At 40.2% G+C, this 23,798-nt stretch overlaps 1 protein-coding gene across 1 annotated transcript in view; it reads right to left on the reverse strand.

Annotated features, from left to right (window-relative positions):
• Positions 1–23,798, reverse strand: part of LOC147733207 (mucin-5AC-like) — a 179,705-nt gene that overhangs the window by 89,342 nt on the left and 66,565 nt on the right. The window contains exons 22-30 of the mRNA XM_086956039.1: positions 21,991–22,170; positions 19,935–20,174; positions 19,124–19,280; positions 17,874–18,005; positions 15,945–16,089; positions 14,451–14,494; positions 14,132–14,341; positions 1,033–11,898; positions 53–282 (exon numbers count right to left, since the gene is read on the reverse strand). Coding sequence (XP_086812165.1) covers positions 53–282; positions 1,033–11,898; positions 14,132–14,341; positions 14,451–14,494; positions 15,945–16,089; positions 17,874–18,005; positions 19,124–19,280; positions 19,935–20,174; positions 21,991–22,170 — 12,204 coding nt within the window. The remainder of the gene's footprint in view (positions 1–52; positions 283–1,032; positions 11,899–14,131; positions 14,342–14,450; positions 14,495–15,944; positions 16,090–17,873; positions 18,006–19,123; positions 19,281–19,934; positions 20,175–21,990; positions 22,171–23,798) is intronic.

Raw genomic sequence — 23,798 nt, forward strand, 5'->3', positions numbered from 1 at the left:
CTATGCAGAAGCATTTGAAAACATCTTTGTCAGCTTGAGCTTATTTTCTCACCTGTTTTGGGGGGTAGCCTGGAACTGTGGTTGTTGTTGGACTTGAGGTTTTAGTTGAAGTGGTCGTTGGTGCAGTGATGGTAGGTTTCCTTGTACTTTTGGTTGTAGGAGATGTTGTGGAGGCTATTGGTGTCGGACATGTTCCTGGAATTCTCTCAGCTTCACACTCTGTACTACAAATGGCAATGAACATGCAGCCATCTGCATCCGTTATATTGTAAAGGACGTCCCCTAAAAAAAGCAGAAACAATTGAAATTAGTGACAGTGCAAAATATCAGTGAGTAAACAGGTATGTATGCTCTTCTCCCTTGGCTCAGATCACTTCAGTGTCCAAGCAAAGGAACTGCCTTCCTGCAACCTTCCTTTCTCTCAGACAAACGTATTTTGATAGGCAAATGTTTAAAAAGATTAAAACCCTCAGAAGGCCCAGTGAAAGATTGTTAACTTCAGTTTCAGAAAAGGATAGTCTGCCATCCATATAACTTTCTGATTTCTTTTGCTTAGCACCTCAGTGCTAGTAGGTTGTAGAACACTTTACGTATAACAGGCAGAGACCGATTTCAAAATGTGCAAATCCATTCCAAAAAAAAGGAAAAGCAGCAAACTGTCCAGTGTGATTGGGACTGGTGCAGCACAGGAGAGAGAAAGGCCAGTAGTAGTCAATAGAGTCAAATAAAACAATATGGATTTTGTGGTGCGGTTTGACTGTGGTTTTTGGTCCAAAATTCACCTATTGCTTTGTAAAGATCTCTCCCACTCCAGCCATGTCTGACAGGGAAAGGTGAATGTAGTGACCTTTGCATGGCTTAGGCTGTCATAAAAGCCTATCCCATACAAATTATAGTGCTGTAATGTGAAATAATAAGGGATGAAGTATTTAAATGAAAGAAATCAATAGAGGAATGTAATAGGATAATCAGGTGATAAGCATTTGATTATTTTACAGCAAAACGTTTAACTTATAATACAATTTCTCTTACCTGGATTGAAGAATGTATCTTGCACATGACAACGGCAGGAGGCAGAAGTTGTGGTTTCCGTGATTGTTGTGGAAAGCTCTTGAGGCTTAGTATGTACAGTTGTTCTTTGAGGAGTAATAATTGAAATTCCTTGTGAAGTAGTTGCTTCTTCAGCTGTTGTCACTGTAGTCTCAGTTATTGTAATTGGTAATGTGGTTGTAGAAGATGCTGAGGTTGTTGATGGTATTGATTTTTCTGTTGTGGTGGTAATAATAGATGTTGTAGTTGGTATTGTAGTGGATTCTGTTGTGGTTGCAGGGATTGTGTATTTTTTTGTTGTAATAGGTTGTGTTGTACTGGATGGTGGTGCAGTTGTGGTAGGTTCTGAAGTTGTTGTGGGAACTGGAGTTGTGGTTGTTATAGTTGTGGTGGTAGTTTCTGGAGTTGTTGTAGGGGCGGTGGCCTCTGCGGTAGTGGTAGTAAACTCAGTGGTTATAATTGTTGGTGCAGTTGTATTCCCTGTGGGTTTGATGACAATGGATGTAGTTGGTATTGGAGTTGTTGTAGTCTTTGTTATGATTGTGGTTTTTGGGATAGTAGTATATTCATTTGTAGTTGCAGGTTCAGTTGTGGTAGTTGCTGAGGATGTTATAGGAATTGATGTTGTGGGTGTTTTAGTTGTTGGCTCAGTGGTTGTAGTTGTCAGAGATGGTGTAGTTGGGCAATGGGTGTAGTCATCACAGCATAAAACACTTATTTCATAGTTATAGCACACTTTAGATATTCCAATCTGATCAGTGTTATTGCAGATCAATCCAAATGTTACATCGCACTGAACAACTTGTCCAATGTTATTAATGTTTACATCAGGGAAGTCCTCTGCTCTGCATTTTATATTCTGTGGTGTCTTGCAGATTTTCTCTCCAGATGCTATAATATTATTGTATGTTTCAATGTCCCCGCCACTTTTTTCAGATGAAGGAAGATTAACATTAAACCATTTTGTCCACTGACATCTTGGCTGGCATTTAGTTGATATTTCTGAGGTTGTAGTCGTAGTTGCTGAAGTTGTGGTTCCTGTGCTAGTGGTGTCAATGGTTGTAGTTGTTATAGGAGTTGTAGTTTCAGGTGTGATGGTAGTTTTTGGTGTGGTAGTAGGGGTTGTGGTTTCTGTGGTAGTGGTAGTAGTCTCAGTGGTTATAATTGGCGAAGTTGTAGTCTCTGTGGTCTTGATAACAACAGAGTTTGTCGTTGGTTTTGAAGTTGTTGTAGTCTTTGTTGTGGTTTCTGGGATAGTAGTATGTTCAGTTGTAGTTGCAGGTTCAGTTACGGTAGTTGCTGAGGATGTTATAGGAATTGTTGTTGTGGGTGTTATAGTTGTTGGCTCAGTGGTTGTAGTTGTCAGAGATGGTGTAGTTAGACAATGGGTGTAGTCATCACAGCATAAAACACTTATTTCATAGTTATAGCACACTTTAGCTTTTCCAATCTGATCACTGTTATTGCAGATCAATCCAAATGTTACATCGCACTGAACAACTTGTCCAATGTTATTAATGTTTACATCAGGGAAGTCCTCTGCTCTGCATTTTATATTCTGTGGTGTCTTGCAGATTTTCTCTCCAGATGCTATAATGTTATTGTATGTTTCAATGTCCCCGCCAATATTTTCAGATGAAGGAAGATTAACATCAAACCATTTTGTCCACTGACATCTTGGCTGGCATTTAGTTGATATTTCTGAGGTTGTATTCGTAGTTGGTGAAGTTGTGGTTCCTGTGCTTGTGGTGTCAATGGTTGTAGTTTTTATGAGAGTTGTATTTTCAGGTGTGGTGGTAGTTTTTGGTTTGGTAGTAGGGATTGTGGTTTCTGTGGTAGTGATAGTAGTCTCAGTGGTTGTAGTTGGTGAAGTTGTAGTCTCTGTGGTTGTGATAACAACAGAGTTTGTCGTTGGTGTTGGTGTAGTCTTTGTTGTGGTTTCTGGGCTAGTAGTACGTTTAGTTGCAGTTGCAGTTGCAGGTTCAGTTGTGGTAGTTGCTGAGAATGTTATAGGAGTTGACTCTGTGGGTGTTTTAGTTGTTGGCTCAGTGGTTTTATTTGTCAGAGATGCTGTAGTTGGACAATTGGTGTAGTCATCACAGCATAAAACACTTATTTCATAGTTATAGCACACTTTAGATATTCCATTCTGATCATTGTTATTGCAGATCAATCCAAATGTTACATTGCACTGAACAACTTGTCCAATGTTATTAATGTTTACATCAGGGAAGTCCTCTGCTCTGCATTTTATATTCTGTGGTGTCTTGCAGATTTTCTCTCCAGATGCTATAATGTTATTGTATGTTTCAAAGTCCCCGCCACTTTTTTCAGATGAAGGAAGATTAACATCAAACCATTTTGTCCACTGACATCTTGGCTGGCATTTAGTTGATATTTCTGAGGTTGTAGTCGTAGTTGGTGAAGTTGTGGTTCCTGTGCTTGTGGTGTCAATTGTTGTAGTTGTTATTGGAGTTGTTGTTTCAGGTGTGGTGGTAGTTTTTGGTGTGGTAGTAGGGGTAGTGGTTGTTGTCTGAGTGGTGGTAGAAGGTGAAGTTGTAGTCTCTGTGGTTGTGATAATAGAGTTTGTCATTGGTTTTGAAGTTGTAGTCTTTGTTGTGGTTTCTGGGATAGTAGTAGGTTCAGTTGTAGTTGCAGGTTCAGTTGTGGTAGTTGCTGAGGATGTTATAGGAGTTGACGTTGTGGTTGTTACAGTTGTTGGTTCAGTGGTTGTAGTAGTCAGAGATGTTGTAGTTGGACAATGGGTGGAGTAATCACAGCATAAAACACTTATTTCATAGTTATAGCACACTTTAGATATTCCATTCTGATCATTGTTATTGCAGATCAATCCAAATGTTACATCGCACTGAACAACTTGTCCAATGTCATTAATGTTTACATCAGGGAAGTCCTCTGCTCTGCATTTTATATTCTGTGGTGTCTTGCAGATTTTCTCTCCAGATGCTATAATGTTATTGTATGTTTCAATGTCCCCGCCACTTTTTTCAGATGAAGGAAGATTAACATCAAACCATTTTGTCCACTGACATCTTGGCAGGCAGTTAGTTGATATTTCTGAGGTTGTAGTCGTATTTGGTGAAGTTGTGGTTCCTGTGCTTTTGGTGACAATGGTTGTAGTTGTTATTGGAATTGTAGTTTCAGGCGTGGTGGTAGTTTTTGTTGTGGTAGTAGGGGTTGTGGTTTCCGTGGTAGTGGTAGTAGTCCTAGTGGTTGTGGTTGGTGAAGTTGTAGTTTCTGTGGTTATGATTACAACAGAGTTTGTCGTTGGTTTTGGATTTGTTGTAGTCTTTGTTGTGGTTGTGGTTTCTTGGATAGTAGTAGGTTCAGTTGTAGTTGCAGGTTCAGTTGTGGTAGTTGCTGAGGCTGTTATAGGAGTTGACGTTGTTGGTGTTACAGTTGTTGGCTCAGTGGTTGTAGTTGTCAGAGATGTTGTAGTTGGACAATGGGTGTAGTCATCACAGCATAAAACACTTATTTCATAGTTATAGCACACTTTAGATATTCCATTCTGATCATTGTTATTGCAGATCAATCCAAATGTTACATCGCACTGAACAACTTGTCCAATATCATTAATGTTTACATCAGGGAAGTCCTCTGCTCTGCATTTTATATTCTGTGGTGTCTTGCAGATTTTCTCTCCAGATGCTATAATGTTATTGTATGTTTCAATGTCCCCGCCACTTTTTTCAGATGAAGGAAGATTAACATCAAACCATTTTGTCCACTGACATCTTGGCAGGCAGTTAGTTGATATTTCTGAGGTTGTAGTCGTATTTGGTGAAGTTGTGGTTCCTGTGCTTGTGGTGACAATGGTTGTAGTTGTTATTGGAATTGTAGTTTCAGGCGTGGTGGTAGTTTTTGTTGTGGTAGTAGGGGTTGTGGTTTCCGTGGTAGTGGTAGTAGTCCTAGTGGTTGTGGTTGGTGAAGTTGTAGTTTCTGTGGTTATGATTACAACAGAGTTTGTCGTTGGTTTTGGATTTGTTGTAGTCTTTGTTGTGGTTGTGGTTTCTTGGATAGTAGTAGGTTCAGTTGTAGTTGCAGGTTCAGTTGTGGTAGTTGCTGAGGCTGTTATAGGAGTTGACGTTGTGGGTGTTACAGTTGTTGGCTCAGTGGTTGTAGTTGTCAGAGATGTTGTAGTTGGACAATGGGTGTAGTCATCACAGCATAAAACACTTATTTCATAGTTATAGCACACTTTAGATATTCCATTCTGATCATTGTTATTGCAGATCAATCCAAATGTTACATCGCACTGAACAACTTGTCCAATATCATTAATGTTTACATCAGGGAAGTCCTCTGCTCTGCATTTTATATTCTGTGGTCTCTTGCAGATTTTCTCTCCAGATGCTATAATGTTATTGTATGTTTCAATGTCCCCGCCACTTTTTTCAGATGAAGGAAGATTAACATCAAACCATTTTGTCCACTGACATCTTGGCAGGCAGTTAGTTGATATTTCTGAGGTTGTAGTCGTATTTGGTGAAGTTGTGGTTCCTGTGCTTGTGGTGACAATGGTTGTAGTTGTTATTGGAATTGTAGTTTCAGGCGTGGTGGTAGTTTTTGTTGTGGTAGTAGGGGTTGTGGTTTCCGTGGTAGTGGTAGTAGTCCTAGTGGTTGTGGTTGGTGAAGTTGTAGTTTCTGTGGTTATGATTACAACAGAGTTTGTCGTTGGTTTTGGATTTGTTGTAGTCTTTGTTGTGGTTGTGGTTTCTTGGATAGTAGTAGGTTCAGTTGTAGTTGCAGGTTCAGTTGTGGTAGTTGCTGAGGCTGTTATAGGAGTTGACGTTGTGGGTGTTACAGTTGTTGGCTCAGTGGTTGTAGTTGTCAGAGATGTTGTAGTTGGACAATGGGTGTAGTCATCACAGCATAAAACACTTATTTCATAGTTATAGCACACTTTAGATATTCCATTCTGATCATTGTTATTGCAGATCAATCCAAATGTTACATCGCACTGAACAACTTGTCCAATGTCATTAATGTTTACATCAGGGAAGTTCTCTGCTCTGCATTTTATATTCTGTGGTGTCTTGCAGATTTTCTCTCCAGATGCTATAATATTATTGTATGTTTCAAAGTCCCCGCCACTTTTTTCAGATGAAGGAAGATTAACATCAAACCATTTTGTCCACTGACATCTTGGCAGGCATTTAGTTGATATTTCTGAGGTTGTAGTCATATTTGGTGAAGTTTTGGTTCCTGTGCTTGTGGTGACAATGGTTGTAGTTGTTATTGGAATTGTAGTTTCAGGCGTGGTGGTAGTTTTTGTTGTGGTAGTAGGGGTTGTGGTTTCCGTGGTAGTGGTAGTAGTCCTAGTGGTTGTGGTTGGTGAAGTTGTAGTTTCTGTGGTTATGATTACAACAGAGTTTGTAGTTGGTTTTTGATTTGTTGTAGTCTTTGTTGTGGTTGTGGTTTCTTGGATAGTAGTAGGTTCAGTTGTAGTTGCAGGTTCAGTTGTGGTAGTTGCTGAGGCTGTTATAGGAGTTGACGTTGTGGGTGTTACAGTTGTTGGCTCAGTGGTTATAGTTGTCAGAGATGTTGTAGTTGGACAATGGGTATAGTCATCACAGCATAAAACACTTATTTCATAGTTATAGCACACTTTAGATATTCCATTCTGATCATTGTTATTGCAGATCAATCCAAATGTTACATCGCACTGAACAACTTGTCCAATGTTATTAATGTTTACATCAGGGAAGTTCTCTGCTCTGCATTTTATATTCTGTGGTCTCGTGCAGATTTTCTCTCCAGATGCTATAATGTTATTGTATGTTTCAATGTCCCCGCCACTTTTTTCAGATGAAGGAAGATTAACATCAAACCATTTTGTCCACTGACATCTTGGCAGGCATTTAGTTGATATTTCTGAGGTTGTAGTTGTATTTGGTGAAGTTGTGGTTCCTGTGCTTGTGGTTACAATGGTTGTAGTTGTTATTGGAATTGTAGTTTCAGGCGTGGTGGTAGTTTTTGTTGTGGTAGTAGGGGTTGTGGTTTCCGTGGTAGTGGTAGTAGTCTTAGTGGTTGTAGTTGGTGAAGTTGTAGTTTCTGTGGTTATGATAACAACAGAGTTTGTCGTTGGTTTTGGATTTGTTGTAGTCTTTGTTGTGGTTGTGGGTTCTTGGATAGTAGTAGGTTCAGTTGTAGTTGCAGGTTCAGTTGTGGTAGTTGCTGAGGCTGTTATAGGAGTTGACGTTGTGGGTGTTACAGTTGTTGGCTCAGTGGTTGTAGTTGTCAGAGATGTTGTAGTTGGACAATGGGTGTAGTCAGCACAGCATAAAACACTTATTTCATAGTTATAGCACACTTTAGATATTCCATTCTGATCATTGTTATTGCAGATCAATCCAAATGTTACATCGCACTGAACAACTTGTCCAATGTCATTAATGTTTACATCAGGGAAGTTCTCTGCTCTGCATTTTATATTCTGTGGTGTCTTGCAGATTTTCTCTCCAGATGCTATAATATTATTGTATGTTTCAAAGTCCCCGCCACTTTTTTCAGATGAAGGAAGATTAACATCAAACCATTTTGTCCACTGACATCTTGGCAGGCATTTAGTTGATATTTCTGAGGTTGTAGTCATATTTGGTGAAGTTTTGGTTCCTGTGCTTGTGGTGACAATGGTTGTAGTTGTTATTGGAATTGTAGTTTCAGGCGTGGTGGTAGTTTTTGTTGTGGTAGTAGGGGTTGTGGTTTCCGTGGTAGTGGTAGTAGTCCTAGTGGTTGTGGTTGGTGAAGTTGTAGTTTCTGTGGTTATGATTACAACAGAGTTTGTAGTTGGTTTTTGATTTGTTGTAGTCTTTGTTGTGGTTGTGGTTTCTTGGATAGTAGTAGGTTCAGTTGTAGTTGCAGGTTCAGTTGTGGTAGTTGCTGAGGCTGTTATAGGAGTTGACGTTGTGGGTGTTACAGTTGTTGGCTCAGTGGTTATAGTTGTCAGAGATGTTGTAGTTGGACAATGGGTATAGTCATCACAGCATAAAACACTTATTTCATAGTTATAGCACACTTTAGATATTCCATTCTGATCATTGTTATTGCAGATCAATCCAAATGTTACATCGCACTGAACAACTTGTCCAATGTTATTAATGTTTACATCAGGGAAGTTCTCTGCTCTGCATTTTATATTCTGTGGTCTCGTGCAGATTTTCTCTCCAGATGCTATAATGTTATTGTATGTTTCAATGTCCCCGCCACTTTTTTCAGATGAAGGAAGATTAACATCAAACCATTTTGTCCACTGACATCTTGGCAGGCATTTAGTTGATATTTCTGAGGTTGTAGTTGTATTTGGTGAAGTTGTGGTTCCTGTGCTTGTGGTTACAATGGTTGTAGTTGTTATTGGAATTGTAGTTTCAGGCGTGGTGGTAGTTTTTGTTGTGGTAGTAGGGGTTGTGGTTTCCGTGGTAGTGGTAGTAGTCTTAGTGGTTGTAGTTGGTGAAGTTGTAGTTTCTGTGGTTATGATAACAACAGAGTTTGTCGTTGGTTTTGGATTTGTTGTAGTCTTTGTTGTGGTTGTGGGTTCTTGGATAGTAGTAGGTTCAGTTGTAGTTGCAGGTTCAGTTGTGGTAGTTGCTGAGGCTGTTATAGGAGTTGACGTTGTGGGTGTTACAGTTGTTGGCTCAGTGGTTGTAGTTGTCAGAGATGTTGTAGTTGGACAATGGGTGTAGTCAGCACAGCATAAAACACTTATTTCATAGTTATAGCACACTTTAGATATTCCATTCTGATCATTGTTATTGCAGATCAATCCAAATGTTACATCGCACTGAACAACTTGTCCAATGTTATTAATGTTTACATCAGGGAAGTTCTCTGCTCTGCATTTTATATTCTGTGGTGTCTTGCAGATTTTCTCTCCAGATGCTATAATGTTATTGTATGTTTCAATATCCCCGCCACTTTTTTCAGATGAAGGAAGATTTACATCAAACCATTTTGTCCATTGACATCTTGGCAGGCATTTAGTTGATATTTCTGAGATTGTAGTCGTATTTGGTGAAGTTGTGGTTCCTGTGCTTGTGGTGACAATGGTTGTAGTTGTTATTGGAATTGTAGTTTCAGGCGTGGTGGTAGTTTTTGTTGTGGTAGTAGGGGTTGTGGTTTCGGTGGTAGTGGTAGTAGTCTTAGTGGTTGTTGTTGGTGAAGTTGTAGTTTCTGTGGTTATGATAACAACATAGTTTGTCGTTGGTTTTGGATTTGTTGTAGTCTTTGTTGTGGTTGTGGTTTCTTGGATAGTAGTAGGTTCAGTTGTAGTTGCAGGTTCAGTTGTGGTAGTTGCTGAGGCTGTTATAGGAGTTGACGTTGTGGGTGTTACAGTTGTTGGCTCAGTTGTTGTAGTTGTCAGAGATGTTGTAGTTGGACAATGGGTGTAGTCATCACAGCATAAAGCACTTATTTCATAGTTATAGCACACTTTAGATATTCCATTCTGATCATTGTTATTGCAGATCAATCCAAATGTTACATCGCACTGAACAACTTGTCCAATGTTATTAATGTTTACATCAGGGAAGTTCTCTGCTCTGCATTTTATATTCTGTGGTCTCTTGCAGATTTTCTCTCCAGATGCTATAATGTTATTGTATGTTTCAATGTCCCCGCCACTTTTTTCAGATGAAGGAAGATTAACATCAAACCATTTTGTCCACTGACATCTTGGCAGGCATTTAGTTGATATTTCTGAGGTTGTAGTCATATTTGGTGAAGTTGTGGTTCCTGTGCTTGTGGTGACAATGGTTGTAGTTGTTATTGGAATTGTAGTTACAGGCATGGTGGTAGTTTTTGTTGTGGTAGTAGGGGTTGTGGTTTCCGTGGTAGTGGTAGTAGTCTTAGTGGTTGTAGTTGGTGAAGTTGTAGTTTCTGTGGTTATGATAACAACAGAGTTTGTTGTTGGTTTTGGATTTGTTGTAGTCTTTGTTGTGGTTGTGGTTTCTTGGATAGTAGTAGGTTCAGTTGTAGTTGCAGGTTCAGTTGTGGTAGTTGCTGAGGCTGTCATAGGAGTTGACGTTGTGGGTGTTACAGTTGTTGGCTCAGTGGTTGTAGTTGTCAGAGATGTTGTAGTTGGACAATGGGAGTAGTCATCACAGCATAAAATACTTATTTCATAGTTATAGCACACTTTAGATATTCCATTCTGATCATTGTTATTGCAGATCAATCCAAATGTTACATCGCACTGAACAACTTGTCCAATGTTATTAATGTTTACATCAGGGAAGTTCTCTGCTCTGCATTTTATATTCTGTGGTGTCTTGCAGATTTTCTCTCCAGATGCTATAATGTTATTGTATGTTTCAAAGTCCCCGCCACTTTTTTCAGATGAAGGAAGATTAACATCAAACCATTTTGTCCACTGACATCTTGGCTGGCATTTAGTTGATTTTTCTGAGGTTGTGGGTATTGTTGTTTTAGTGGTTTTAGTTACAGCAGGGGTTGTGGTTGGTGCTGAATATGTTGTAGTTTCTGGTGAAGTTGTAGGTGGTATGGTCTCTGTGGTAGTGGGAGTAGTCTCAGTGGTTATAGTTGTTGATTTAATTGTAGTTCCTGTGGATTTGGTGACAATGTTTTTAGTTGGTACTGGAGTTGTTTCTGTTGTGGTGGTAGTTTTTGGTGTCGCTGTAGGTGTTGGCTCAGTAGTAGTAGCTGGCACCGTGGTTGTGGTCAGTGGAGCAGTTGTGGTTTCCTCTTTTGTGGTAACAATAGGGGTTGTGGTTATTTTTGGAGTGGTTGCCGTTTCTGTTGTGCTGGTTGTATCTGTTGTAGTTGTTGGGGTTTCTGTGATGGTGGTATTAGTCTTAGTGGTTACAGTTGTTGGTCCAGTTGTTGTTTCTGTGCTTGTGGTAACAACATAAGTTGTAGTTGGTACCGGAGCAGTCGTTTCTTTAGACGTGGAGCTTTTTGTTGCTGATGGGATTTCCGTTGTAGTAGTTGTAATCTCAGTGGTTGTTATTGATGCAGTTGTAGTTTCTATTGGTGTGGTTACAACAGAATTTGTAGTTGGTATTGAAGTTGTAGTTACTGTCGTAGTAGATGGTAGTGATGTTGTTGTTGATGGAGTTAGGCAATGTCTTTCATCATCACAGCAGAGTACTTTAATTTGATAGTTAAGACACATCTTAAATTCTCCTGTTTGTTCTTCATTCTTACACACAAGACCAAAAGATACATTACACTGCACTATTTGTCCACTCGCCTCGATATTTTGTTCAGGGAATTTTTCTGCCCTGCATTTAATATTCATAGGTTTTTCACAGAGTTTATGTCCCGCTGCTCTGATCTTATCATATATTTCCCAGTCTCCTTCTGCACTTCCAGCCTTAGGCACATCAATATCAAACCATGCTGTCCATGTGCATTTTGGCTTACAAACAGTTGATGTTGTGGTCATTTCTGTGATTGTGGAAGCACTTGTAGTGGGAGGGATAGTGGTCCCTGGAGTTGTTGGTTCTTCTGGAGAGGTTGTAGGGAGCAGGGTTGTAGGGGAAATTGTTCCACAGGGCACATACATGCAACACTTAATTCTTATTTGATAGTTGTAGCAGATTGGCGGAAGCTGGTCCTTATTGTAACACACCAGTCCAAAGGATTTATTGCACGCTACTACTTGCTCCAACTCGTCCAGCGGTGTGTCAGGGAAACGTTCAGCCCTACATTGTATATTATTCGGGGCTTTACAAATGCTGTGCCCATTTGCCTTTATATTCTCAAAGGTGTCAAAATCCCCATTGCTCAACCCAGGGTTGGGATAACTGACGTCATACCACGGTGACCATGTACATTGCTCGTGAACACAGATTGTTGAGGTAGGCGCTGGAGAAGAAAGAAAAATATTAATTATGCTATTTCTATATTTATTGAATACATGAAATCTGATTTTCAAGGATTTATCAACAAAAGTGTAGGGCTGTAGTTTCTGGCTTGCATTTCACAGTTATTTTGTATATTTTTATAAATGTTCTATATTATTAATATGTCCCAAAATATCTCTGCACGTTGGGAAATTTTACAGGGAAAACTTTAGAAGGAACATTGTTACAAAGCTATAGTGCCTAATGGTTACCGAGATTGTGTGGGATGCAGGGGCATGAACCAAAAATATCTGTTTTGCTTCTTTCACAATACATTGTTGCTATAAACATCCTTCTTCACATACCTGAAAAGCCCTTCACAGGGGGATAATATTATTCAACCTGGACTCTTCACACTGCTTGCCTTTCTGAGATAGGTGATGGCCATTTCCCCAGCGAAGCAGGCCAAATTTAATAGAAATGCCTACGTAAGCCCACCATTCCACTATCTATCCCACTTATCATCTTGGGTCCACCTTTTTTCAGATGCTCCAATTGATCTCCCTGAACTAGAACTTCTCCTTTTTGATCTCATACTCACTATTGCAATCAAAGTGATATTGATTGATTGCTAATCTAGTAGCAATGTATCATACCATAACTGTTGGGCTTGGGTTACCTACCTAAGGAACACACATATAGCTCAATCCCTCAGTAAAGGTCAACCTTTTACATCCCAACATACTTGGGAGATGCTAGACCTCTTCAATCGCACCCAATGAGAAACGCACCACATCCGTGATTTGAACTCCCAATACTACTCAGAACTCAATAACTCCTTGTTGGACTCACATGACTCCCTCTCCTCCCTCACTCTACCCTGCCCCTCCAGCCTTTAACGTTTGTCTTGGCCTACACCTATAATGACATATATGTAGGTATTTGCCATTTAGACAACCATCATAAGAATTCAATGTGCTTCTTTTGTACAATTTCAAACACTAAATGCATTTCTGAACCTGATGATTGCGTTCTTTTGTATTTATTTTACTCACGTCTTGACAAGTATACACCTTTATCCCAACTTTTACATCTTTTTTGTTTTCTCACTGCATTGTTTTATTCTTATTAAAAATGCCAATAAAAATAAGAAATGCCTATTGCATGTACTGTGTCTTTTCACATGGGTAAAATGGATCAAAGGGTACTGAGTTTTGAGTGTGTCGATTGAACTAAACGGATTCTATTTCTAACAATGAATTTTGCTGTTTTTTTCAGAATGTCTATTCAAAGGGCACTTGTAGTGCACAGGAAAGTGAAAAACTGTCTGCATCCACTGCCAGGAACAACATGTGGATGTCTTCTGTCCTTGGTAAAAACTAGGTGAGCTTTAAATTTTCCTTACCGATGTCTAATTAACAACACCCCTACCAACCTGGACACACTCCGAGCCTGCTAGGAGGGATGGTTGGGTCCACTGGAGGAAGCGGATTAATGTGACGCCCTTATGGCACCCAAAACCCTTACGACCTCCGCCAAGCTTCGCCTCATCTAACTTTACTACCTCGAAACAGCCTACCACACCCTGGTGCGTCTACACAGGGCACGAATGCGCCCAACCCCTGACTGCACCCGCTGTGGTCAGGCCCCTGCAGATAACTTTCATATGGTGTGGACCTGCCTGGCCCTCAGTTCGTTTTGATCCAGTATAAAGTCCCTAGGCTGGCAGGTTCCCCATGACCCCATGTGCCTGTTCCTTGGCTCTAGAGCCGACAAGCTCTTTTTGGGCACAGTCCTCGCAGTTGCCAAACGTGACATAGTGCCGGCATGGGCAAGCACCAGATCCCCTACCCTGCGGAAATGGCGACAAGGGGTGGATTGGTGCGCCACCCAAGAAGAACCCCTGTTCGAGGCCCGGGGATGTCCAAGAAAATTCCAGAAAACATGGGGCAAGTGGTTGAATTTGCTGCCTTCTTAATGTTCATGTTGCCCTCCAAATGTAAAAGGACATGTTGCTTTATGTATGGCCATAAGAAGATATCCTATCATTCCCTGAAGCCGGATTACGCTGTTTGTTGTACATGGCTATTGTGTATTCATGCTGATATGTGCTGGATTTTTTTCTGTTTCTCATATAAAATGCAAATAAAATTCCTTAGCTTTTCGCTCTCTTTTAAATAACCCACCCTTTGATTTTATTCCAACACAGTGAGAAACTGCAACATTAACTTATAGAAATGAAAACCTATTTCTACCTTTTGATGTGGTGGCCGGAATTGAGCTTGAGGTGGTGGTGGTGAAGACAAATGTGGTATAGGGCACTGTGGTTGTACAGGCATAAATAGCCCTGACTATTGTTCCATTGTTGCCACACGTTGCATTGATGCATCCTCCGATGCCATCCGTGGTGTAGTAGATGACTTCATTGTACTTATATCTTTTTTTCTGGTACTCGCAGTAGCAAGCTGCCATTCACAAAAAGGAGAGGACAGAGCCATTATACACAAACAGTGTTTGCACATCCACAATTAAGAAGGGTCTGGAAGAGTCATCGAATTTGGTCAAATATCCTACCTTCATTGCTCTGCGTACACGCAATGCCGTTTGTTGTGCAAGTGCTGCAAAAGAGAAGGAAGGTTTCATTGTAATGCAAAACGTACTTATTTATATCACCTTTATAATGTTAATTGTCCACACTCAGTCACCTCTCCCTTTGACTGAATTAGAAGGTGTCAAGGGGTGACCAATGTAAATCGTTATTTACTATTATTCCTCTTTGGAGCGGTTCCCTACTTCGAGGTGCCCCTCTAATGGTCTTTCTAGTATGAATGTATATGGGGCCAGACTCCCTGTTGTGAACCTGAGCTTCCACAGTGCAGGCTTGAGCTTCACAGTTGACCTTAATCATCACATTTCTTGCTGGTACAGGTAGTGTGTGCTACACAGGATGCACACATCTGTTCACACATTTCTAATGTTTACCTGCTAGTAATGGAATCCCTCTGAATAATCAACATGGTAAAATAAGGCTGTGCAAGAGGCATTATAAGATAATAGGCCCAGTTTTTCATTAAGAAATTGAGGGGCATATTTACAAGGCGTTAACGCCAACAGAGCATCACTTTTTCTAACGTCTGCTGGTGTTATCTCCTTTGCCTTATTTACAAGGACAAAGACAAAGACTTAGCAAGGCTTAGCTCTCCCTCGTAAATATTGGCCCTATTCATGCAGCACTTAGAATGAAAGTGGCATCCAATGGGTGTTACAGGGGGCCTTCCGCTGCAACACCCATTGCTTTGTGACCCTGCCCCATATTTACAAGGTGCGGGGCAGCGTCTAAAATACCACCAGGGAATACCTGTTCTTAAGCAGGCGATACTAGGAGAAATGTTTTATTTCTCCTCATACTTTGCTCTTTCCAAAAATAGAGCACACACAGATAGAGCAAATTGCCTGTAAAGCTTGTGTATGTGCAGGAACATATGACCCTTCTTGCACACAAACAATTGCCCCTGCAGAGCAAGTACCCTAGCATAACTGTGCTATGGTGCCTGCCCTGGTGCTAGGCAGCTTTTTTAGCACCAACGCTTGGGGTAACGCACGGGTGCATCACATTCTTGTAATGGCGCATCCCTGAATTTTGAAACTATTGGAGAGCAGCGGTATCAGTTTTGGTGTAACACCACGCTCCACCAGTTTTTTGTAAATGTGCCCCTGAGGGCGTACAACAGCCGTAGAGTACTTTTGAAAAAGATCCTCACCTGCGTTAGAAACAATATGAGGAACTATGGTAAGTCCTAGTGTGGAGCGGTATCTTCAGGAGTGTATTAATGACTGAACAGATACTTGACATGGTACATTATGAACAGGCAGATAAGTGTTATATCACTTTCTAAGGCGAAGAGATATATATTATCATGTGTAGTATTTGTTATGAAGCACGATTGAACGTTTTCCAAAACATGATTCCATGGCTACAGTTCACCAGCAACTACATCTCTCAAATCACTGTTTATTTTATGTAGTCGCTCATATTTGTCTCCGACTGTATCAGAAAAAGATATTTACCAAGACTGGCAGTTCACATCAGTGTCAACCTTTGCTCCTGGTTTGTAGTATTTTCCACTGTCATCATAACATCCACATTGAGCCGTGCACTCCATCTCGTCCTCGTTGAAATAGGGCTTGTCAGCGGGACAGCTTGGGTAGCAGCCTAGGCCAGAGAAAGGAGGTGTTAAACTAGTCCGCGTGTGTGCAGATAAAAAACTTCACAATAGCTTTGGGGGGCAAGAACCATGCCGTTGAACCCTTATCCACTCTTTTTAATAGAGCTAATTATATCAAACAATACAGAATTTTCTGCTGCAAATATACATAATAAAGCACTTAACAAACATGCATTTTTCCTTTTCATGCCACCCCCCTCCCACCCCCATCCAGGATAATAGTATCTGCAAAGTTTAAAATCTTACGGACTACCTCTTAACTGGATGAGTTCATACAGCCAATACAGATCATCAAACCACATTCACCTTTTTTTATACAAATTCATTTTATCTACACTTTCTACAACGGACATCATAAACTTCGCTAAACCAATAAAATGTCACTTTGTTCCAAAATGGAAGCCTGATAAGTTTTTCAATCGTGTGTCCATCACATTGGCAGCTGTTGTGGACATCTTAATGGAACACTTGTGTTATGAGGGTTAAGCTGCTGGGTTTCACACACAACCAGACAGGACCTATATGTTTTCAGGGCCAGAACCTGTCAGGTGGTTACACGCAAAGAACCACTGAATTCTGAGAATTAATTGTAAGCGAGACAGGTTAAACCGAATATATGTGCTTGATTTCCTGGGGTGGACATCCCAAATTTTCAGATACGCTGTGAATTTTTCTCTTCACTCTGTATTTATTTATACTGACTAAAGTCTCTGTGGTCGAATGCTAGTGAGCTCACTGGCATTGGACAGCAGAGACTTTTGGGCTTGTAGCTTACTAACCTGTTCGTCAATAGACTAGGTCAACCAGTGGAACAATTATTTAAAACCATTGCCTTGAAAAAGTCCTTGGCGTGTCGGCCATATGGGTGAAACATGTGGCGGTGATGCCTTGTTTTCTTTCAATCAGCTACAAATAAATGCAGAACTAAGAGAAAAATTCACAGTATATCTTTATTTTTGGGATATCTTGATGGAACACACCTTCCCTCAATTTCAGGCCAATGGCTAACCTGCTACTACCTTCCAATTGTGGCTTCTTCTTAACAAATGTATTTGCCTCTTATGGCTAGTCTGCATAACAGTCTTGAACAACTAATATCATTTGATGCAAGACCTCACACTATAATAGTAAAAGATTCCTCTTGGCAAGGATCTTCGGTGAGGGATAGGCGTAAAGTACAACTTGTGTAGGTGGCAATACTTCTACTGACTAAATTGGTTTTCCTTTAGTTTACATTCTTACTGGTTACTATTAAAGATATTTCAGATCACTCTCGAGATCAAGATTTCAACTAGCTGCTTGACTGCATTCTTAGAAGGAAGGACTTATGTAACTTCCAGAGAACTCAAGTGACAGTGTGTGGGATTCTACTTACACCAAAAGGAATGGAGTGTAGTAATTAATTGATTTCTGTGCATCAGACGGTGTTTTTAAACATCTTTATTAGTAGCTAGTAAGCATGTGAACTGAAGATCTTTTATTATTTTAATGCAAATATTTACACATATATTACCTAAGGTCCTTCATCACCCCAGTTGCCAAAATGTTGCAATAGATGTGATTTCCAATTTCCCGGCTCTCGCTTTAGCTTATAAAAGTTGCTTACACTCTTAACAGCAATCCATTTCACAATGTTGTTGCTGTCCTTCTTTGTACCTCAATTAGTAAAACACATTCCTGATCCCAACTGAACAAACCCTAGAGGCAGGTTATGGTAAAGCTTTCCTGTAAAACGCTCTCGCTTCTCAGTATCTAAGCTGATCTTTCTCACCTTCTAATCCTGGTAGTACATCATCGAGGCATTTCCCACTAGGGTTCCGGCATGTCTTCATGCAGGAGGCGCCGCAGGGCTTGTAGTGCCACTCACACTTTCCATCGGGATTGTAGTAATCACAGAAGAGAGCTGTGGAAAGGAGAACAGACAACAGGAGCTATTGCAGTACCAAAAAGCAAGCTATGATTGTTTATTTCTTGTTTATGCTTATATGTGACGAACATGAGAACGAGACAGAAGCTAAATTAAAACCACTTATTAAGAAAATAGGAGGAACAAGTCTGGCCATAGTATGTGGGAATTAGGATGTGGAAATTTCAAACACAGAACTACTTCATACACAGAACATAAAGGCACATGAGAAAACAAAAAGTTACATTTATTTTTTCAAGGATACGCTGTGTTCACAGGAGAGGGATGCCGAGATTTCCACTGAGAATAGAACAGTGCTCGTGTAGTGAAGGGCATACATTTGAGAATAAGTAGGGCAACTCCAATCAAATATTCAAAATTGTAAAGTTAGTATACATTTTACTTTGATGCCAGTCAATTTGGCATTGCAGCCTGGGCTTGCAGCTGTGATGCAGTGAACGTTTCTTAAATTCTTGAACCTTGATCACAATTTGAGTCCTGAATTCCATTCTCTGGGAACCACACATATTGGAAATACGAATAATACTATGATGCACCCCCCATTACGAGTGGCCAGGTGTTGGACGTAATAATTATAGCACCCAAAAAAATAAATAATGACGTGGATTTTGGTGCTGGAAACATCAAAATCCGCATGCCTAAGTAGTCACTGAGCACTTTTCCCCTGGTAAATTATGGCAGACCTGCCATAATGTAACTGTGAAAAACTATGTAGGTTGGTATTTGGTGCACACGTCGCATTCTAGTATGTGTGATGACAAGAAATCCCTTGATGAATGGATGAACAGTAGGAAATTTCCAACCTAGCATTTATTTAATCATTTAAAGGTTGCTAAACGGAAGCAGTATCATCAGCTAGGAAACGAATTAAACTGTAGGATTTCATAACATCCACTAGTGATACCAAGGCATCAGTTTTATTAAAATGTAGTGCCCTGATCAAAATGCCATATGGACGCTCCATGCATGCATTTCGTATAAGACCGTTACTGTTTGAATAGGAAACCATGTGATGATTCCACGTGAGACTTTTTGGATTAAACATTTATTTTGGAAAATCTATTTCTTCTTCCTACATTTTAATTAATACTCACGGCAGATGTGCGGGGTTCTCCAAGATATACAGGCGCCAAATTCATTGCAGATCTGAGCATAGGCTGCAATTGCTGTACAGAAACATTCACAATCTCCACCAGTGTCACAGGCACAGGAATCACTCACGCAGGCCTCATAATATTTAGTTGGATCGACCTGGTGAAAGAAGGGTACTAACAATATTATTTCAAATGTGTCTACACCTAGTCTCTTTAGTAGAGTTCAAGCCGTAGACCTTTCTACCCTACCTAAATAAGCAGCTATCTCGTAATGTTAACAATCATGTCTAAACCTTGAGAAGTGTAAGGCATAAGAACATCGGTGAGTAGCATTTTAAAAATGTGCTACTCAGAGGACCCGATGAACTGTCGTCCACTGCAGCAAATTATATTCGTGCCTCACTCTCATTTTCAGCACAGGGGATTTGTGGTCAACTGCAATGTGGCTACTTCCTTGAATGTGGGAGTGTTGTAAGACATGTTTACTTTAGATTTTTAATTCATTTGAGGATTGACAAATGTTATCATACTGGAATACCCTACATTGCAAATGAGATGAGAGGTACTTTTCTGCCAGGCAGTTTTAATTTATTTCCTACGTTCTTAATAACTCAACGAATAAACCTCTAGCCAGTGCCACACGTTTTTGAAGGATGCATAGATTGTGAGAGGCAATTCCCAACTGACAATTCAGAATGAGCTTCCCTGTGTACTCCAGGTACTTAAAAGTAGAGTTTAATTGAAATTCCTGAAAGAAACAGTTCTAAATCTGGTTTCTATATCATGCGATGTTATGTTCCAGGTACCGTACCTGAGAGTGGCAAGCAACAAAGACATTGCTGTTGATGATACTGCACTGCTTCTGGGCCCAGGACTTCCGGTAAGGGTTTGCAGAGCATGCATCCTTGGGTTCTTTGGCATCTGGACAGATAGGAGAGAACTTCCAGCTGTTTCCAAATTCTATTACATCCCCGACCACAGACTGACTCCTGGTGGTAAAGTCGTTGTTACTGTTGCCGTCGTAGTTCCCACAAAGGCCACAGACTTTACCCTATACAAGGATAGAGTAAATGAGTCTTTAGTAAGGTTAAAATAAAAAGGTTTTTGAATACATCAAAGATCCTGTCCATAACTGTACACTTAGGGGTCGATTCCGATTCAGTAAAATCCCCTACGAATAGCCGTACGGAGCATTTTTCCCATACGAATCGTACACCTTCAACGTCCCCGTACGTACGATGAAGTACGATCCGAACCCAAAGCAGATCTCCGTACAAATCGTATGAAACACCGTACGACTTACAAATACGTACAAATCGCATTCGGAACATGCAGTATGCGACGTCCGTACAGATCGAAGCAGCTTTTTCCGACCCAGTAAGTACGATTCATTACGACAACACTCCGTACGACTATTTTTTTCTACAGGAGTTTAAAACGTCCATAAAAGCAGATTTCGACTTGAACCGCATGCGAAACGGACCCCCACGGTACGCGAGTACACCCCATGATTGCAGAGGCACGGTGCGTAGGGGTACGGTGCATAGGGGTACGGTGCGCACCTCCATGATTGCAGGGGTACGGTATGTAGGGGTACGGTGCCACAGGGTACGGTGCGTTGGGGTACAGAGCATAGAGGTATGGGGCGTACCCCCAGGATTGAAGGGTATGGTGCATATGTGAATGTGTGGCTCTCCGTACGAATTGCTCATACGACAATTCATATGGTTCACTTTCAGGGTCCGTTTCGTACGGATTTTCCCTTGCTTTTCTTACAGTTTGCAACGATTCTGACGTATTTTTTTACTGCGGATCGTACTACGCGATTCGGACAGATTTGTACGATTTGTACGGAAACGGCTATGAATTCGAATCGTCGAATGGATTAGTTACCCGAATCGGAATCGACCCTTTAATGTTGTGTTTACACTTTCTGAAGATTTCTAAGGTATATTATTTACCTAGATATTTGCATAATGACTAAGGATAATTAACACTTATAAATATGTGAAAAAAGTAAGCTACACTAACTACTACTAGCTTTGCACATTATTGTTGAAACATATGATGCTTTGCCACATTACTTGCTTTAGAAACGTTTGCAAATGTATTTAGTGGAAGGTTCGGAAAAATGTTGATTTCCTGTGTGAACATCTGTGGAGTTTACAATCATTGCAGTCCGTGAAGGTAGATTTTTTAGTTTAATTAATTTTACAAAACATCACTGGCAGGAAAAATTCATGCAGAAAGGTTTTTGAGGAAGAATGTCAGTCTGCAATACAATGTGCACTCTAAAATGAGTTTGTAGTCGAATAATTTTTTGCCTGAAACCTACGTTAGCCAAATTTCCTTTTCCGCAATTTGAACATGGCGCACCTCTGACAAAGTTGTAAAGCCTGCAAAGTGTTGAAGCAAGTTTCACATAGTTTGTGGAGAAACAGACTGCAACATTGCACAACAAATATATTTAGTTAATCGCTGATGGTCATTGCACATAATTCTCTTCATGTAACACAACCGATATTGTTATTTTGCATTTGTGTAGCGTACAATCTGCCGTTAGTGTGACACTGCAACTTTTAATAACATTGTGGTTTCTACAATGGAAAACTCAAAACAACACCATGTCCTGTTATGTAATCTGTCAGCTGACTTTATACGCTGTAACATAGTCTCTCTGCAAACCTGCAAGTTAATTTTCATGTAAATATCATATTGTTCTCCTGCCGTTAGGTGGCCATAGTACTTTGTGGGATTGTACTAATACAGCACAGCTATTTTAATTGAGCTGTTTACTCGTAGGACGCCTTCCTGTGGCTGCAGCTTACATATTCTCTCAAATATGGTCTGCGGCTGTGGTTTCTCACCTGGAAGTCTGAGTTAAGTCTGATAAAGATGCTGGTCTTCCTGTCCCACACAAGGATCAGTCCATTGCTGGCTTCAATCACCAGGTAGATGCCCATGTTACGGACCTTGTATGGCACTTCTGCCCCGATGCCCCTCTCAATCACTCCAATGTGCTCATCAGAGAGTATCAGCTCAAAGCTCTGAAAAAATATAATTGAGTGCGCTTGTTAGGATTGCAAAAGGTCAGGTAAACATTCTCACTTTAAACGTAATTTAGCCTGCATCGTACAGAACTAATCTCAATTTGTTTGTAAAGAGTAACAAACTTTACTTGTTGTTAATAGTAGTCTGTAAATAGTATGCAAACTTTAATAAAATATTCCTTTATCATGCATATTGAAGCATCTAAATATGTTGGGCAGAACAGAACCCTAATGTCTCACTGCATCTCAGAGTTAAATTCAATGTTTTTGTGAAATGAATCTTTCTAGTCATGCTAATACTGTGTAGGTTTCTCTGAGAGCGGTCAGGTTCGTGCAGTTCTTGATTAATCTCAGAACCGTACCCCACTACCACACGCATTACTACAAAATGCCTCTGAATGGGTGTGGGTAAATGACAAGGGAAACAACGTTAATGTAAATAATTCAGTAGTTGGCCTATACATCGTGTAGCCAATCCAGGCTTAGTTTAGGAGGGAGCTCCAAGGATGGATCCATGCACCATCCTTTGTTATTATTAAAGTAGTTGCTTATTGATTAGGAGTCTGTGTTACTTTAATTGTTATCATTTGAAAAGTTAAGGGTCCTGATGTAGATTCAAATAGAAAAGTAGTGAAGAGCAGTGAACAGGGTAAGAATAAGCCATTGGAGTACAGCAGAATGACCTAAGCCTTACTCTCTGACATTCTTAGTTTGTGGACCCTGGCACAAAAAACTTAAATGAACTTTTGAAGTTTGTTTAAAAGAAAACAATAGCAACTTTAGGGAGGTCATGGCATAGGCAGTAGGCCCAAGTATCTCTATACAACAAGCCCAGCAAGTATTTTGATTGATATACTAATTTTATGTCCTCAAGATGGTCTTATAGATGGACAACAAAAATGACCGAAACGTTGATGCATCAAACCATTTTCTATTTTACTGAAGACATTTTGTGCATAGGCTATTTTCCTTGACGAGCCTTATCTGAAATGGGTTATAGTACATTGGTGACAAGGATAAACTGTTTCATGTGATTGTGGTTTTCTGTCACTCCTGTATATGAATAATTTTGTACCCTTAATTTTGTACTTCTGGTTATAAATGTAAACATAACGAATACACCTGGCTCTGTTCAGTATTATTCACTATGGATTGTTCTGAGTTGATGTTGAAAATGTACACTTTTGATGCTACTATTAGGGCATATACTAATAATGTAATGGAATGAAATTTACTATGGGGCCCAAGGTAGCATCGCCATGCTGGCTGAGCTTAATTGATAAATTTGACATATGTCTCTTTCAAGAGACCTGGGCCGTTGAACCAGTATTTAGACTAGGCTACCTGAACTTCTATGTTCCGGCTGTGAGAGGGCAGAAGGGACGACCAGTGGGTGGAATTCGTGATCTGGGCCAAGCAGAATTTAAGCTGCAGTATTAAATTACTTCCAGTCTTACACTGTGACATTCTTGCAGTAAGACTCATCTTTCTGTGTAGCCTAAAATTGATATTATCAATGTCTATGCTAGAGGTGTACCTGGAGGGAAAAAATCGGAGGTTATAACGGCTTTAGAAGCATTGACTGAATCTATGCCAGCCAGTGTATTGCCGCTAATTGCGGGTGA

Source organism: Lissotriton vulgaris, chromosome 2_1, assembly GCF_964263255.1.
Source record: "Lissotriton vulgaris chromosome 2_1, aLisVul1.2, whole genome shotgun sequence".
In the NCBI taxonomy this organism is placed as follows: Eukaryota; Metazoa; Chordata; class Amphibia; order Caudata; family Salamandridae; genus Lissotriton; species Lissotriton vulgaris.